Source organism: Phocoena phocoena, chromosome 1 (genome assembly GCF_963924675.1).
Source record: "Phocoena phocoena chromosome 1, mPhoPho1.1, whole genome shotgun sequence".
Taxonomy (NCBI): Eukaryota; Metazoa; Chordata; class Mammalia; order Artiodactyla; family Phocoenidae; genus Phocoena; species Phocoena phocoena.
Window position 1 is genome coordinate 145,030,235 of NC_089219.1, and position 14,248 is coordinate 145,044,482.

General features: G+C 37.9%; 1 protein-coding gene and 1 pseudogene across 4 annotated transcripts in view; one reads left to right on the top strand and one right to left on the bottom strand.

Moving 5' to 3' along the window:
• The window catches only part of RPS6KC1 (ribosomal protein S6 kinase C1), a 220,753-nt gene that overhangs the window by 174,663 nt on the left and 31,842 nt on the right, over positions 1 to 14,248 (bottom strand). For all 4 annotated transcript variants that reach the window (XM_065878173.1, XM_065878185.1, XM_065878179.1 and 1 more), the window contains one exon: positions 13,866 to 13,986. In XM_065878173.1, the coding sequence (XP_065734245.1) occupies positions 13,866 to 13,986 (121 nt within the window). The remainder of the gene's footprint in view (positions 1 to 13,865; positions 13,987 to 14,248) is intronic.
• On the top strand, positions 12,893 to 13,640 carry LOC136133892 (NADH dehydrogenase [ubiquinone] flavoprotein 2, mitochondrial-like; annotated as a pseudogene).

Consider the following 14,248-nt stretch of genomic DNA (forward strand, 5'->3'; position numbering starts at 1 on the left):
ATATAAATTCCACATGGATATTAAAAAGAACTTTTTAAGCTATAAAAATCATCTTACAAGCAAATGTAGGTATGGGAGACCTTTCTAATCAGGACCAAAACTGCAAAATCTTGGCAGGGAGGTTAGTGGAGGGGCATGCAAGAATAGAACTGAAGGGCTTCCCTGGTGGTGCAGTGGTTGAGAGTCCGCCTGCCGATGCAGGGGACACGGGTTCGTGCCCCGGTCGGGAGGATCCCACATGCTGTGGAGCGGCTAGGCCTGTGAGCCATGGCCGCTGAGCCTGCACGTCTGGAGCCTGTGCTCCGCAACGGGAGAGGCCACAACAATGAGAGGCCTGCGTACCGCAAAAAAAAAAAAAAAAAAAAAAAGAATAGAACTGAACATATAAAAATTTGTTTGGCAAAAGCTATCACACACAACTCTGAAATATGTATATGTACGTGAATATAAAAATATATGTGTACATATACATGTATATATGCAGGTTTGTATATGAATGGAAGTAGGTATTATGTATGCATTGTAATATGTATGTACATAAATGCATTGCGTTTCCCAACTATAGCAGCTGAAAGAGCCTAAAAGCAAGCTACCATGAGCTTATCTACTGCCCAGGCAGTCGTCTCTTTGTCTCTGTGGCAGCCAGAGTCCAGCCAAAAAATGGAATCCACACAGCAATTTGAACAGGAAAAGTCTTACAAAGAATTATTAACTATTTACACAAGATTAACTACTAAGAAGGAATAAAACAGAACTATAAGGAATATCCTAGGGTGGAGAGAGAAAACCAAAGGCAGTACTTGTAAGGGGCGCCTTGTCCCCAAGGCTGGACTTCAGATCTCATGGAGAGTGTGGCTGCAGCACACTGGGTAAAAGAAGTTAGCTGGGCTGCCCGAGCCACACCTGTTCCATAGTAGGAGGGCCAAAGTCGGTGCACAAGGAACTGCAGGCTGGAACTGACAAACAAGAAATTTTGCTGTGGTGTCAGCAGGCCACGGGTGGAAGGCAGGAAGCCCCAGACAGGAACGGGCAACAAAATTTGCTAGAGGATGAGCACACTGGGCAGCCCACACACGCACATGCCACTGGCAACACAGCAAGCAGGAACAGAAGTACACCCAAATCCTATCTCCCACAGGGTCCCTCCAACACCCTCTGCAGATTAAGTTTATACATGCCAGTTGGAACAGCAGGTCCAATAAGGCAATAAAAGGTTGATTTGGAGCTAAAATGCAATAAATTGATAACTAACATAGTTTCTAAAATCATTCCCCACAAAAAGCAACCAGGGCTCTGTGAAAAGACGGCTGATTCCAGGGCTGGAGCATAATAAATTCAAGATGAGCAATGAACATCTTCTTATGCCTAAAAGTAAGAAGTACTTTAAAAAAAAATTTTGATAGGAAGAAGTTACAAGGACAGAAAAGCCAGAGTAAAAGGTCTCCTACTGGTCAAAACTAGGACAATCTGAGCATCAAAATAATTAAGTACATTAATGAATTCTAAACTATTAGGGGAAAAAAATAGGTATATGTGTCCAAATAAATAATGGATAGATGGATAAATATACAGACAGATACAATACACAGACATATAGCTGTATAGACAGATAAACAGATACAAGTAAAAAGAAGAATAGTTAACAAAGATACACAGATAAAGTGAGAAGGGAGGATAATCATTAATGTGGAAGGGGTGCTGGAACTGGAAAAATCATTATTTTGTAGCCATCATGCAAACATTGGTTCATGCAAGAATCAATGGATGCTAAATCTAAGAGGCAATTTTGTAAAAGAGCAGGATATATTCATGATATTAAACGTTTTGGAAGAAAGGAAGGAAGAAGGAAGGGAGAGAGGGATGGAGACATGGAGGGAGGGAGGAAGGTGAATATATGCGATAGTCTAAAAAATGACCCCAAAGATACCAGGTCCAAATTCCTGGAACTTGTAGATGATACGTTATTCGGACAAAGAGTCTTTGCACTTTTGATTAAGGATCTTGAGATTATCCTGAGTTATCAGGGTGGGCACTAAATGCCATCACAAATGTTCTTATAAGAGAGAAACAGAGAGAGATTTCACAGAGAAGGCAATATGAAGATGAAGCAGACAGAGGTTTGAAGATGAGGGCTTTGAAGATTGACATGATGCTGGCACAAGCCAAGGAACATACCCAGTCACCAAAAACTGAAAGAAGCAAGGACCATATTCTTCCCTAGAGGCTCTAGGCCCTCCTGACGCCTTGATTTCTGCCCAAAGATACTTATTTCAGACTTCTGGCCCCCAGAACTGCAAGAAAATAAAGTTCTATTGTTTTAAGCCCCCACAAAAACAATCCTTCCTTTAATTTCTCTCTCCTCTCACATTTTACTAAAAGCAGCAAGAAGAAACCACACCATACTTATTAAACACTCTGGTTGGAAATCTCCTTAGCTACATTACCCTCTTCTTTGGTACATTTTCTACTTTCCAAATAACTGTATGCAACCATGTGGCTAGACTTTCTGCAACTACATAAGAAGGATCCACTACCTTCCTCTAATTTCCAGTAACAGTTACCTGATTTTCCTGCAAACCCTCACCTGCAGTCTTATCAACGACCGTGAAGCTTCTATGAACAGCTTCTTCAGGACACTTCAGGCCCTCACACTCTCCTCAAAGCCCACGGCTCATTCCAAAGCCACTCTCCACATCTTTTGGTTTTTGTCATAACAGCACTCTACTTACAGGTTAAAAAAAAAAAAAATCTATTAAGTAGTCATTGCTATGTAACAAACTACCCCCAAACTTAGCAGCCTACAACAATAAACATTAGTATCTCACACAACCTCTGATAGTTAGGAATCCAAAAGTGGCTTGGCTGGATGGTTCTAGCTCAAGGTCTCTCATGAGGCTGCAGTCAAGCTGTCAGTCAGTGTTGCAGTCGTCTCAAAGTTCTACAGGGACTGGAGAATCTGCATCTAAGTTCATTCACATGGTTGTGCCAGGTGTCAGATGCCTGGAGGGTGTTGGCTGTTGCCCTCTGTTCCTCTCCATGGGGGCCTAGTCATAGGCTGCATGAGTGGCCTTACAATATGAAAGCTGGTAAACCTCAGAGCAAGTAATGAGAGAGAGAGGGAGGGAACATCCCCAAGAGAGAAGCCATGGCCTTTACAACCTAATCTCAGAAATGACATACTGTCACTTTTCCTTATGCTACTGGTCCCAAAGACCAATCCCTGGGAAGAGAAGACACCAATGTGTAACTAGCAGGAAAGGAGGAGGAGACTGTCTATCACAAAAGGCATGGTCCAAATATTTAGCAAACTAGCATGCAGCATGAATTTGACTTACCTATGTAGTATAAGAAAAAAAGACGCTATTAAAACTACATTGTCCTAAATGTAAGGCCAGACACTATAAAACTCCTAGAGGAAAACAGGAAGAACACTCTTTGACATAAATCACAGTAAGATCCTTTTTGACCCACCTCCTAGAGAAATGGAAATAAAAACAAAAATAAACAAATGGGACCTCATGAAACTTAAAAGTTTTTGCATAGCAAAGGAAACCATAAACAAGACCAAAAGACAACCCTCAGAATGGGAGAAAATATTTGTAAATGAAGCAACTGACAAAGGATTAATCTCCAGAATATACAAGCAGCTCATGCAGCTCAATATCAAAAAAACAACCAACCCAATCCAAAAATGGGCAGAAGACCTAAATAGACATTTCTCCAAAGAAGATAGACAGATTGCCAACAAACACATGAAAGGATGCTCAACATCACTAATCATTAGAGAAACGCAAATCAAAACTACAAATGAGGGCTTCCCTGGTGGCGCAGTGGTTGAGAGTCCGCCTGCCGATGCAAGGGACACGGGTTCATGCCCCGGTCCGGGAAGGTCCCACATGCCGCGGAGCGGCTGGGCCCATGAGCCATGGCTGCTGAGCCTGTGCGTCCGGAGCCTGCGCGTCCGGAGCCTGTGCTCCACAACGGGAGAGGCCCCAACAGTGAGAGGCCCGTGTACCGCAAAAAAAAAAAAAAAAAAAAAACTACAAATGAGGTATCACCTCACACAGGTAAGAATGGCCATCATCAAAAAATCTACAAACAATAAATGCTGAAGAGGGTGTGGAGAAAAGAGAACCCCCTTGCACTGTTGGTGGTAATGTAAATGGATACAGCCACTATCGAGAACAGTATGGAGGATCCTTAAAAAACTAAAAATAGAACTACCATATGACCCAGCAATTCCACTACTGGGCATATACTGTGAGAAAACCATAATTCAGAAAGAGTCACGTACTACAATGTTCATTTCAGCTCTATTTACAATAGCCAGGACATGGAAGCAACCTAAGTGTCCATCAACAGATGAATGGATAAAGAAGATGTGGCACATATACACAATGAAATATTACTCAGCCATAAAACAAAATGAAATTGAGTTATTTGTAGTGAAGTGGATGGACCCAGAGTCTGTCATACAGAGTGAAGTAAGTCTGAAAGAGAAAAACAAATACTGTATGCTAACACATACATATGGAATCTAAAAAGAAAGAAAAAATGGTTCTGGTGAACCTAGGGGCAGGACAGAAATAAAGATGTAGAGAATGGACTTGAGGACATGGGGAGGGGGAAGGGTAAACTGGGACAAAGTGAGAGAGTGGCATGGACATATATACACTATCAAACGTAAAATAGATAGCTAGTGGGAAGCAGCCACCTAGCACAGGGAGATCAGCTCGGTGCTTTGTGACCACCTAGAGGGGTGGGATAGGGAAGGTGGGAGGGAGACACAAGAGGGAGGGGATATGGGGATATATGTATATGTATAGCTGATTCACTTTGTTATACAACAGAAACTAACACAACATTGTGGAGCAATTATACTCCAATAAAGATGTTAAAAAAAGTTTTTCAAAAAACTACATTGTCACAGTAGTCATCACAATTAAACTTAGAGAACAAAATGTGATTCTGGCATACTACCTAACATAATAATGAACAATATTCACATAGTCATAATAATACAAATGTTACACATGATGTCTATTAAACTGCAGGTTTGAAAATCATTCTACAGATTAAGTACTGAATCTTAATAATGATTATTGAACAGAATACAAATACTATCACCTTTGACAAATGTTAAAATACGCTGAGTGGTGAAAGGGGCTAAAGAGGTAAAAGAAAGGACAAATATGCTCTTAGATTCATCTTACAGAGACAAATGGTATTGTCCATAGTTATGGAACAAGAAACAGAGATGCAGTCAATAGAGGAACTAAAAATATTATGTAATAATACAAGGGAACATGGTAAGTCAAATTCTTACCTGCCAGAGTAAAAAGTCAAAAACATGTCATAAGCTGTTATGTCAAAGAAAAAAAAAAGGTATAAACTTACTATTATAGATATGGAATACACACTCAAGAAATGAAAAATAAAAAAGATAAAAGTCAGTTCTCTCTAGAAGCAAAACTGGGAGGAAGATGGGTAGAGTGGAAAATTACAGCTTTTTTTTGAGTATTTGTCTTTCTCCATCTGATTTATTTCACTTAACATAATACCCTCTAGGTCCATTCATGCTTTTGCAGATGGCAAGATTTCATTCCTTTTTATGGCTGTGTAGTATCTGATTGCATATATATACACCACATCTTCTTCATCCATCCATCTATCAATGGCATTTAGGTTGTTTCCATATCATGGATTTTTTAAATAATGCAGCAATAAACAAAGGTCTGCATATATCTTTTCAAATTAGTGTTTTCATATTCTTCAGATAAATACCCAGAAGTGAAATAGCTGGATCATATGGTATTTCTATTAAGTTTTTGAGAAATCTCCACACTGGTTTCCACTGTGGCTGCACAAATTTACCTTCCCACCACCACTGTATGAGGGTTCCCTTTTCTTCACATCCTTTCCAACACTTTTGATAATCACCATTCTAATGAGCATGAGGGGGTACATAACTGTGATTTCGATTTGCATTTCCCTAATAATTAGTGATGTTGAACATCTTTTATGTGCCTGTTGGACATCTGTATGTCTTTGGAAAAAGATCTATTCAGATTTTCTGCCCATTTTTTAATCAGGCTGTTTGGTTTTCTTTGTTGTTGAGTTGTATGAGTTCTTTATATATTTTGGATATTAACCCTTTATCAGATATACAATTTGCAAGTACCTTCTCCCACTCAGTAAGTTGTCTTTTTATTTTGTTAATGGTTTCATTTGCTGTGCTGAAGCTTTTTAGTTTGATGTCATCCCATTTATTTTTGCCTTTATTTCCTTTGCCTGAGGAGACATATCCAAAAAATTATTGCTAAGACTAATATCAAAGAGAGTACTGCCTATGCTTTCTTCTAGGAATTTTATGCTTTCAGATCTGACATTCAAATCTTTAATCCATTTTGAGTTAATTTCTGTGTATGGTATAAAATAGTGGTCTAGTTTCATTCTTTTGCATGTGTCTATCCAGTTTTCCCAACACCATTTATTGAAGCGACTTTCCTTTCTCCACTGTACTTTCTTGGTTACTTCATTGTAATTAGTTATCCATATATGTCTGGGTTTATTTCTGGGCTCTCAATTCTGTCCCATTGATCTGTGTGCCTGTTTTCTGCCAATAACATGCTATTTTGATTAGTACAGCTTTGTAGTATAATTTGAAATCAGGGAGTGTGATATCTCCAGCTTTGTTCATTTTTCTCAGGATTATTTTGGCTGTTCTGGGTCTTTTGTGATTCCATACAAATTTTAGGATTTTTTTGTTCAATTTCTGTGAAAAATGTTGAGATTTTGACAGTGATCGCATTGAATCTGTAGATTGCTTTAGGTAATATGGACACTTTACCAATGTTAATTCTTCCAATCCATGAACATGGGATATCTTTCCATTACTTTGTGTCTTCTTCAGTTTCTTTCAACAATGCCTTACAGTTCTCAGTGTACAAATCTGTCACCTCCTTGGTTAAGTTTATTCCTAGGTATTTTATTCTTTTTGTTGGGATTACAAATGGGACTGTTTTCTTAATTTCTCTTTCTGCTAGTTAATTGTTAGGGTATAAAAATGCAACAGAGTTTTGTACTTTTATTTCCTACCCTGCAAATTTACTATATTCGTTTAATATTTCTAATAGTTTTTTGGTGAAATCTTTAGGGGTTTCTATATATAAAATCATGTCATCTGCAAATAGTGACAGTTTTACTTCCTTTCCAATTTGGATGGCTTTTATTTCTTTTTCTTGCCTAACTGCTCTGGGTAGGACTTCCAATACTATGTTGAATAAGAGTGGCAACAGCAGGCATCCTGATCCCACTGATAGAAGAATACCTTTCAGTTTTTCACCACTGAATATGATGGTAGCTATGAGTTTGTCATATATGGCCTTTATTATGTTTAGATACGTTTATGTTTAGGTACATTTCTTCTGTACCCATTTTATTTTATTGAAAGTTTTTATCATAAATGGATATTGAAAACTGTCAAATGCTTTTTCTGCATCTATCGAAATGATCATATGATTTTTATCCTTCGTTTCATTAATGTGGTGTAGAACGTTAATTGATTTGCAGACACTGAACCATCCTTGTATCCCTGGAAGGAATGTCACTTGATCTTAGTGTATTATCCTTTTAATGTATTGTTGTATTCAATTTGTTTAATATTTTGTTGAAGATTTTTGCACCTATGCTCATCAGAGATACTGGCCTGTAATTTTCTCTTTTGTGTGTTGTCCTTATCTGGCTTTGGTATCAGGGTAATGTTGGCCTCATAAAATGTGTTGAGAGTCATTCCCTTCTTTTCAATTTATTTGGAAGGGTTTGAGAAGGACAGGTATTAAATCTTCTTCGAATGTTTCACAGAATTCACCAGTGAAGCCATCTGGTCCTGGACTTCTGTTTTTTTGGAAGGTTTTTGGTTACTGTTTCAATCTCTTTACTAGTGATCAGTCTATTCAGATTTTATATTTCTTCATGTTTCAGACTTGAAAGCTTGTATGATTCTAAGAACTTATCCAATTCTTACAGGCTGCCCAATTTGCTGGCATATTTGTTCATATCAGTCTCTTATATAATCCTTTGTATTTCAGTGTAACTTCACCTCTTTCATTCCTTATTTTATTTATTTGAGCCTTCTCTTTTTTCGTAGTGAGTCTAGCTAAAGGTTTGTCAATTTTGTTTACCTTTTCAAAGAACCAGCTCTTAGTTTCACTGATCTTTTCTTTCATTTAATTCTCTATTTCATTTATTTCCACTCTGATTTTTATTACATTCTTCCTTCTACTGACTTTGTGCTTCATTTGTTCTTTTCTTCTAGTTCCTTTAGCTGTAAGGTTAGATTATTTGAGATTCCTCTTGTTTCCTGAAGTAGGCTTATACTGCTATAAACTTCTGTTTTAGAACTGCTTTTGCTGCATCCCACAGATTTTGGTACATCTTATTTTCATGTCTTTTTTTGATTCCTTCATTGACCAATAGCTGTTCAGCAGCATGTTGTTTAGTCTCCATATATTTGTGACCTTTTCCAGCCTTCTTGTAGTTGATCAATCTTCTTAAAGAGACTTGATATTTGTCCCAACATATGGTCTATCCTTGAAAACACTCCATGTGCACTTGAGAAAAATGTGTATTCTATTGCTTTTGGATGGAATGTTCTGTATATATCTATTTAATAAGTCTAGTCTAATGTTTCATTTAAGGCCAATATTTCCTTGTTGACTTTCTGTCTGGATGATCTATCCATTGATGTAAGTGGGGTGTTAAAGTCCCCTACTATTATTATGTTGCTGTCAGTTTCTCCCTTTACGACTGTTATATAATTGCTTTATATATTTTGGTGCTATGTTAGATGTATATATTATTAGTAAATGTCATGTCTTCTTGACAGACTGTTCCCTTTACCATTATATAATGACCATCTTTGTCTCGTTAGTTTTTTGACTTGAAGTCTATTTTTGTCTAAGTATGGCTACACCTGCTTTCTTTTGGCTGCCATTTGCTTGGAGTATCATCTTCCATCTCTTTACAATGAGCCTGTATTTGTCTTTAGAGCTGAGTATCCCAGAGGCAACAAATAGTTGGGTCTTATTTTTTAATCCATCTGGTCACTGTTTCTTTTGATTGAATTCAATCCATTTACATTTCGGATGATTAGTGACATATGAAGACTTAGTACTGCCATTTATTTATCATTTTCTGGTTGCTCTCTATCTTCATTGTTTCTTTTTTCTTGTGTTTGTGTCTGCCATTTTAGTTTGGTGTTCTTGGGGGTTTTTTTAAGATTTTTTTATTTTTAATATTTATTTATTTGGTTGCAGCTCACCAGCTCCTTAGTTGTGGCATGTGGACTCTTAGTTGTGGCATGAATGTGGGATCTAGTTCCCTGACCAGGGATTGAACCCAGGCCCCATGCATTGGGAGTGCAGAATCTTATCCACTGCACCACCAGAGCAGTCCCAGTTTGGTGTTTTTCTGTGATGTTTTGCTCAGTTTTCTCTTTTTTATGTTTCATGTTTCTGCTCTAGATTTTTTGTTTTGTGGTTATCATAAGGTTTGTATAAAACATCTCATAGATAAGATAGTCCTTTTTATGCTGATAGTATCATATCTTCATTTGCCTATACAGTTCCATCCTTTTCCTCTTCCCCTTTTATGTTTCTTTTTCCCCTTTTATGTTTTTGTTGTCACATATTATCCCTTATTATGTTGTGAGTTAATTACCAAGTTGAAGTAGCTAGTTATTTTTAATGCTTTTTTTCCCTTTAATCTTTATGTCACAATTGTGTTTAACAACCTATTTTGCCACAGAGCTGTACTTTCTGATTCTATTTATCACCTTACTCGAAGTTTTGTGTACTTTTGCATTTCCATTTCAGGTAGAAGAGCTCCTTTCAACACTTCTTATAAGACAGGTATAATGGTGATAAATTGCCTTAGCTTTTGTTTGTGTGGGCAAGCCTTTATTTCTCCTTCACATGAAGGACGACTTTGCCAGATAGACTATTCTTGGCTGACATTTTTTATCTTTCAGTATTCTGAGTATGTTATCACACTCTCTCCCAGACAACAGAGTTTCTGATGAGAAGTCTGCTGGAAGCCCAATGGGGGGGTACCTTTGTAGGTTATTATCTTTTTTCCCCTGGCTGCCTTTAAAATTCTTTCCTTATCATTGACTTTTGACAGTGCATCAGCGGGATCACATGCCCTGCTGCATGGTCCCCTGTGGCTGCAGGTGCCATTGCAGCTGGAAGGCCAGAGTCATGTGCACTGCCTCCACTGCTGTTACCACATTCCCTGGGGCTGTGGACTCAGTCACCATGGCCAGGGGCTGGAGTTGCAGGTACCACCTCCACTGTTCCCCTGGTTCCACCTCCTCTATGTGCTCAGTCCAGTCACCTTCAGATGTAAAAATGTGTGGATCTCTTCAGCATCCTGTTCTGTTAGGCAAAGGAAACTTTGTTGAGTTGTTCTACTAGTTATAGACTGAAGGGGAAAGAAGGGATCATCTCATGCTACCATGATCCTGATGCTGCTCTCCAGGAAACTACTGCTTTTTATTGAACATTCTTCTATTAGCTTTGTTTTGTGCTTTGTTTTTCAGTTTTCTTAGGTATACCTGCATTACTTTGACTTCTAAAGTTATTCCAATGTATAAAGAATACTGATGTTAAAATTATTTGAAAATAATAATGCAATATGCAACAAAAGTCACAGAAATATGCATACCCTTTGACCAAGCAATTTTGCTCCCAGGAATTTATCCTAATTAAATAATTGCACATCTGCATTACAGTGTACAAATAAGAATATTAAGCAGTGTTGTTTATAATAGCAAAAAAACTAAAAATAATATATGAGTAAAAGGTTGGTTAATAAATCATGGTATATACAAAAACTGAAATACTATGCATCTATTAAAATTAATAATGTAGATTCTTTTATTGATACGAAAAGACAATCACAATATACCACTGTATGAAAAAGAGGTTTCAAGACTACATTTAGCAAGACTTCAATTTTGAAGTTTAAATGTACAGAAAGGTAAAGAAGCATGTGCATACTCATATGTACACACAAGCACAAGCACACACAGACACACACACACAGAATCTAAAAATTATGCTAAAATGTTATACCATCTAGGAAATGGTATTAAGGTTGAATTTTTATTTTAAGTAGTTTTCTGTATCATCTGAGTTATTTGCATATGGTACTTTATAACCTGAAAAAAAACCTGTCTAGTTTGAAAAATAACATCCATATACTTTGACTCTACAACTCCACATGCAGAAATTGATTTTTAAAAAATAACAGGATGGGACTTCCCTGGTGGCGCAGTGGCTAAGAATCTGCCTGCCAATGCAGGGGACATGGGTTCGAGCCCTGGTCCAGGAAGATCCCACATGCCATGAAGCAACTAAGCCCATGCTCCACAACTACTGAGCCTGCGCTCTAGAACCTGTGAGCCACAACTATTGAGCCCGCATGCCACAACTACTGAAGCCTGCATGCCTAGAGCCTGTGCTCCGCAACAAGAGAAGACGCCACAATGAGAACCCGTGCACCACAACCAACAGTAGCCCCCACTCGCCACAACTAGAGAAAGCCAGCACGCAGCAATGAAGACTCAACACAGCCAAAAATTAATTAATTAATTTTAAAATAAATAACAGGATGAATGTAAAGCTGTCCATACAAGAAAATTTATGGTAAAGTTATAGAAAAAACAAGAAATAACATTCTGTACTCTATTGGTCAAGGTACAGTCAAGGGATTAAAAAACATAGCAATTATTTTAACAAAGAGAATTTTTTTAACAAAGAGAATTTAATATAAAAAAAAAGTAAACTAAGGGCTTTCCTGGTGGCGCAGTGGTTGAGAGTCCGCCTGCCGATGCAGGGGACACGGGTTCTTGCCCCGGAGCAGCTGGGCCCGTGAGCCATGGCCGCTGAGCCTGCACGTCCAGAGCCTGTGCTCCGCAATGGAAGAGGCCACAACAGTGAGAGGCCCGTGTACCGCAAAAAATAAAAGAAAAAGAAAAAGTAAACTAAGTAAGTGAAAACAAAGGCAAAAAAAGGAACACCAAAGTATCAAAATAACAGAAAATAACAAGTGTTGGCAAGGAGGAAGAGAAACTGGAACCCTTATGCACAGCTAGTGGAAATGTAAAATAGAGCAGCCACTAAGGAAAACAATATGGTGGTTCCTCAAAAAATTAAAAATAAAATTACCATATGATCCAGTAATTCCACTTTCAGTATATACCGCAAAGAATTAAAAGCAGGAATTGAACTGATATGTGTACACCCATGTTCACAGCAGTATTATTTTTAATAGCCAAAATGTAAAAGCAATCCAAGTGTTCACTGATGGATGAAAAAATAAACAAAATGGTGTCTACACACACAATGGACTATATTCAGACACAAGAAGGAAATTTTGACACATGCTATTGATACAACATAGGTGAATCTTGAGAAATTAGGCTAAGTGAAATGAGCCAGTCACAAAAGGACAAATACTGTATGATTTCACTTATATGAGGTGTCGATCCACAGTTGGTTGAATCCATAGATGCAGAACCTGCAGATCCAGAGGGCTGACTACACAACACCATTTTATATAAGGGACTTGAGCATCCACAGATTCTGGTATCCACAGGGCGTCCTGGAACCAATCCCCCACAGACACCAAGGGACAACTGTATAAGAATAATTCAATGTCACCCATGTTCCTACAGGGTTTTTCTATTTGCTTCATCGGTCAGAGTTTGAGTTGTTGTTCTGGTGCTGTTTTTTCATGAAAGAAAGGAGTAAATGCATTCTGAGTTAACAAAACCACAGCAAGAACATGAAAAAACAGGTGACCTGAAAGGTCTGCAGTTTGGCCTGCCATGTTCCTCTCGGTGGCACTCGGGCTCACGCGGCCTGCCTCACCACCCAGTGGGGAAGACATATAAGGAATGTGCCTAAGACAGCTGTGCAGAATGGAGCTGGAGGAGCCTTACTTGTGCAGAGAGATACTCCTGAGAATAACCCAGATACTCCATTTGATTTAACACCAGAAAACTATAAGAGGATAGAGGCCATTGTAAAAAACTACCCAGAATGGCATAAAGCAGCAGCTGTGCTTCCAGTCCTGGATTTAGCCCAAAGACAGAATGGATGGCTGCCCATCTCTGCTATGAACAAGACTGCAGAAGTTTTATAAATACCTCCAATGAGAGTATATGAAGTAGCAACTTTTTATACAATGTATAATAGAAAGCCAGTTGAAAGTATCATATTCAAGTCTGCACTACTATACCTTGCATGCTTCGAAATTCTGACAGCATACTGGAGACCACTCAGAAAAAGCTTGGAATAAAGGTTGGGGAGACTACACCTGACAAACTTTTCACTCTTATAGAAGTGGAATGTTTAGGGGCCTGTGTAAATGCACCAATGATTCAAATAAATGACAACTACTATGAGGATCTGACACTTAAGGATACTTAAGAAATTACTGATGAATCCAAAGCTGGCAAAATCCCAGAATCTGGGCCAAGGAGTGGACGATTCTCATGTGAATCAGCCAGAGGTCTTACCTCTTTGACTGAACCACCTAAAGGACTTGGCTTTGGTGTGCAAGCAGGCCTTTAATTTATATTCAATAGCAAATATGTCACTGGAGAAATAAAATAGGAATCTCCTATCTTAAAAAAAAAAAAAGAACATGAAAAAACAACTTCAGTTGCTTGAGGCATGATAGGAATTATCTTAATAAGGGGCTTCTGACTTCATGGTACAGTGTTTCAGTGTTCAGTATATATACATAATTAGCTAATCATCACTTTTCAAAATCACAATTTCAAAATAATCACTTACCAAACACTATTCCTTTAGCAAATGGAGGAAACAATTCTGAACGTCGAAATAAGTTTTTGTGAATTTGCCATAGTTCTTTGTGTAGTTTCTTAAAGTCACTGTATCTCTTCCATACAATTATCTAAAGAGAGAAGATAATTAAATGTGTAACTCACAGTGAAACCATAGATATCTGAAAAACAAATAATCTTTTTATTCAAGTGCTCAAAATTGTCATGCAAAGGCAAACATATATGTTCTAACCAATATGGTTAACTGTCTAAAATTAACTAATAATATTTTATTTAAAAATATAAAGCAGCAATTCTTCCTCAAACTGTTCTGTTTGGCTTTTTAAATTTCATTTTAAACAAGTACTATTTTCTTCATACTGGAAAAATATC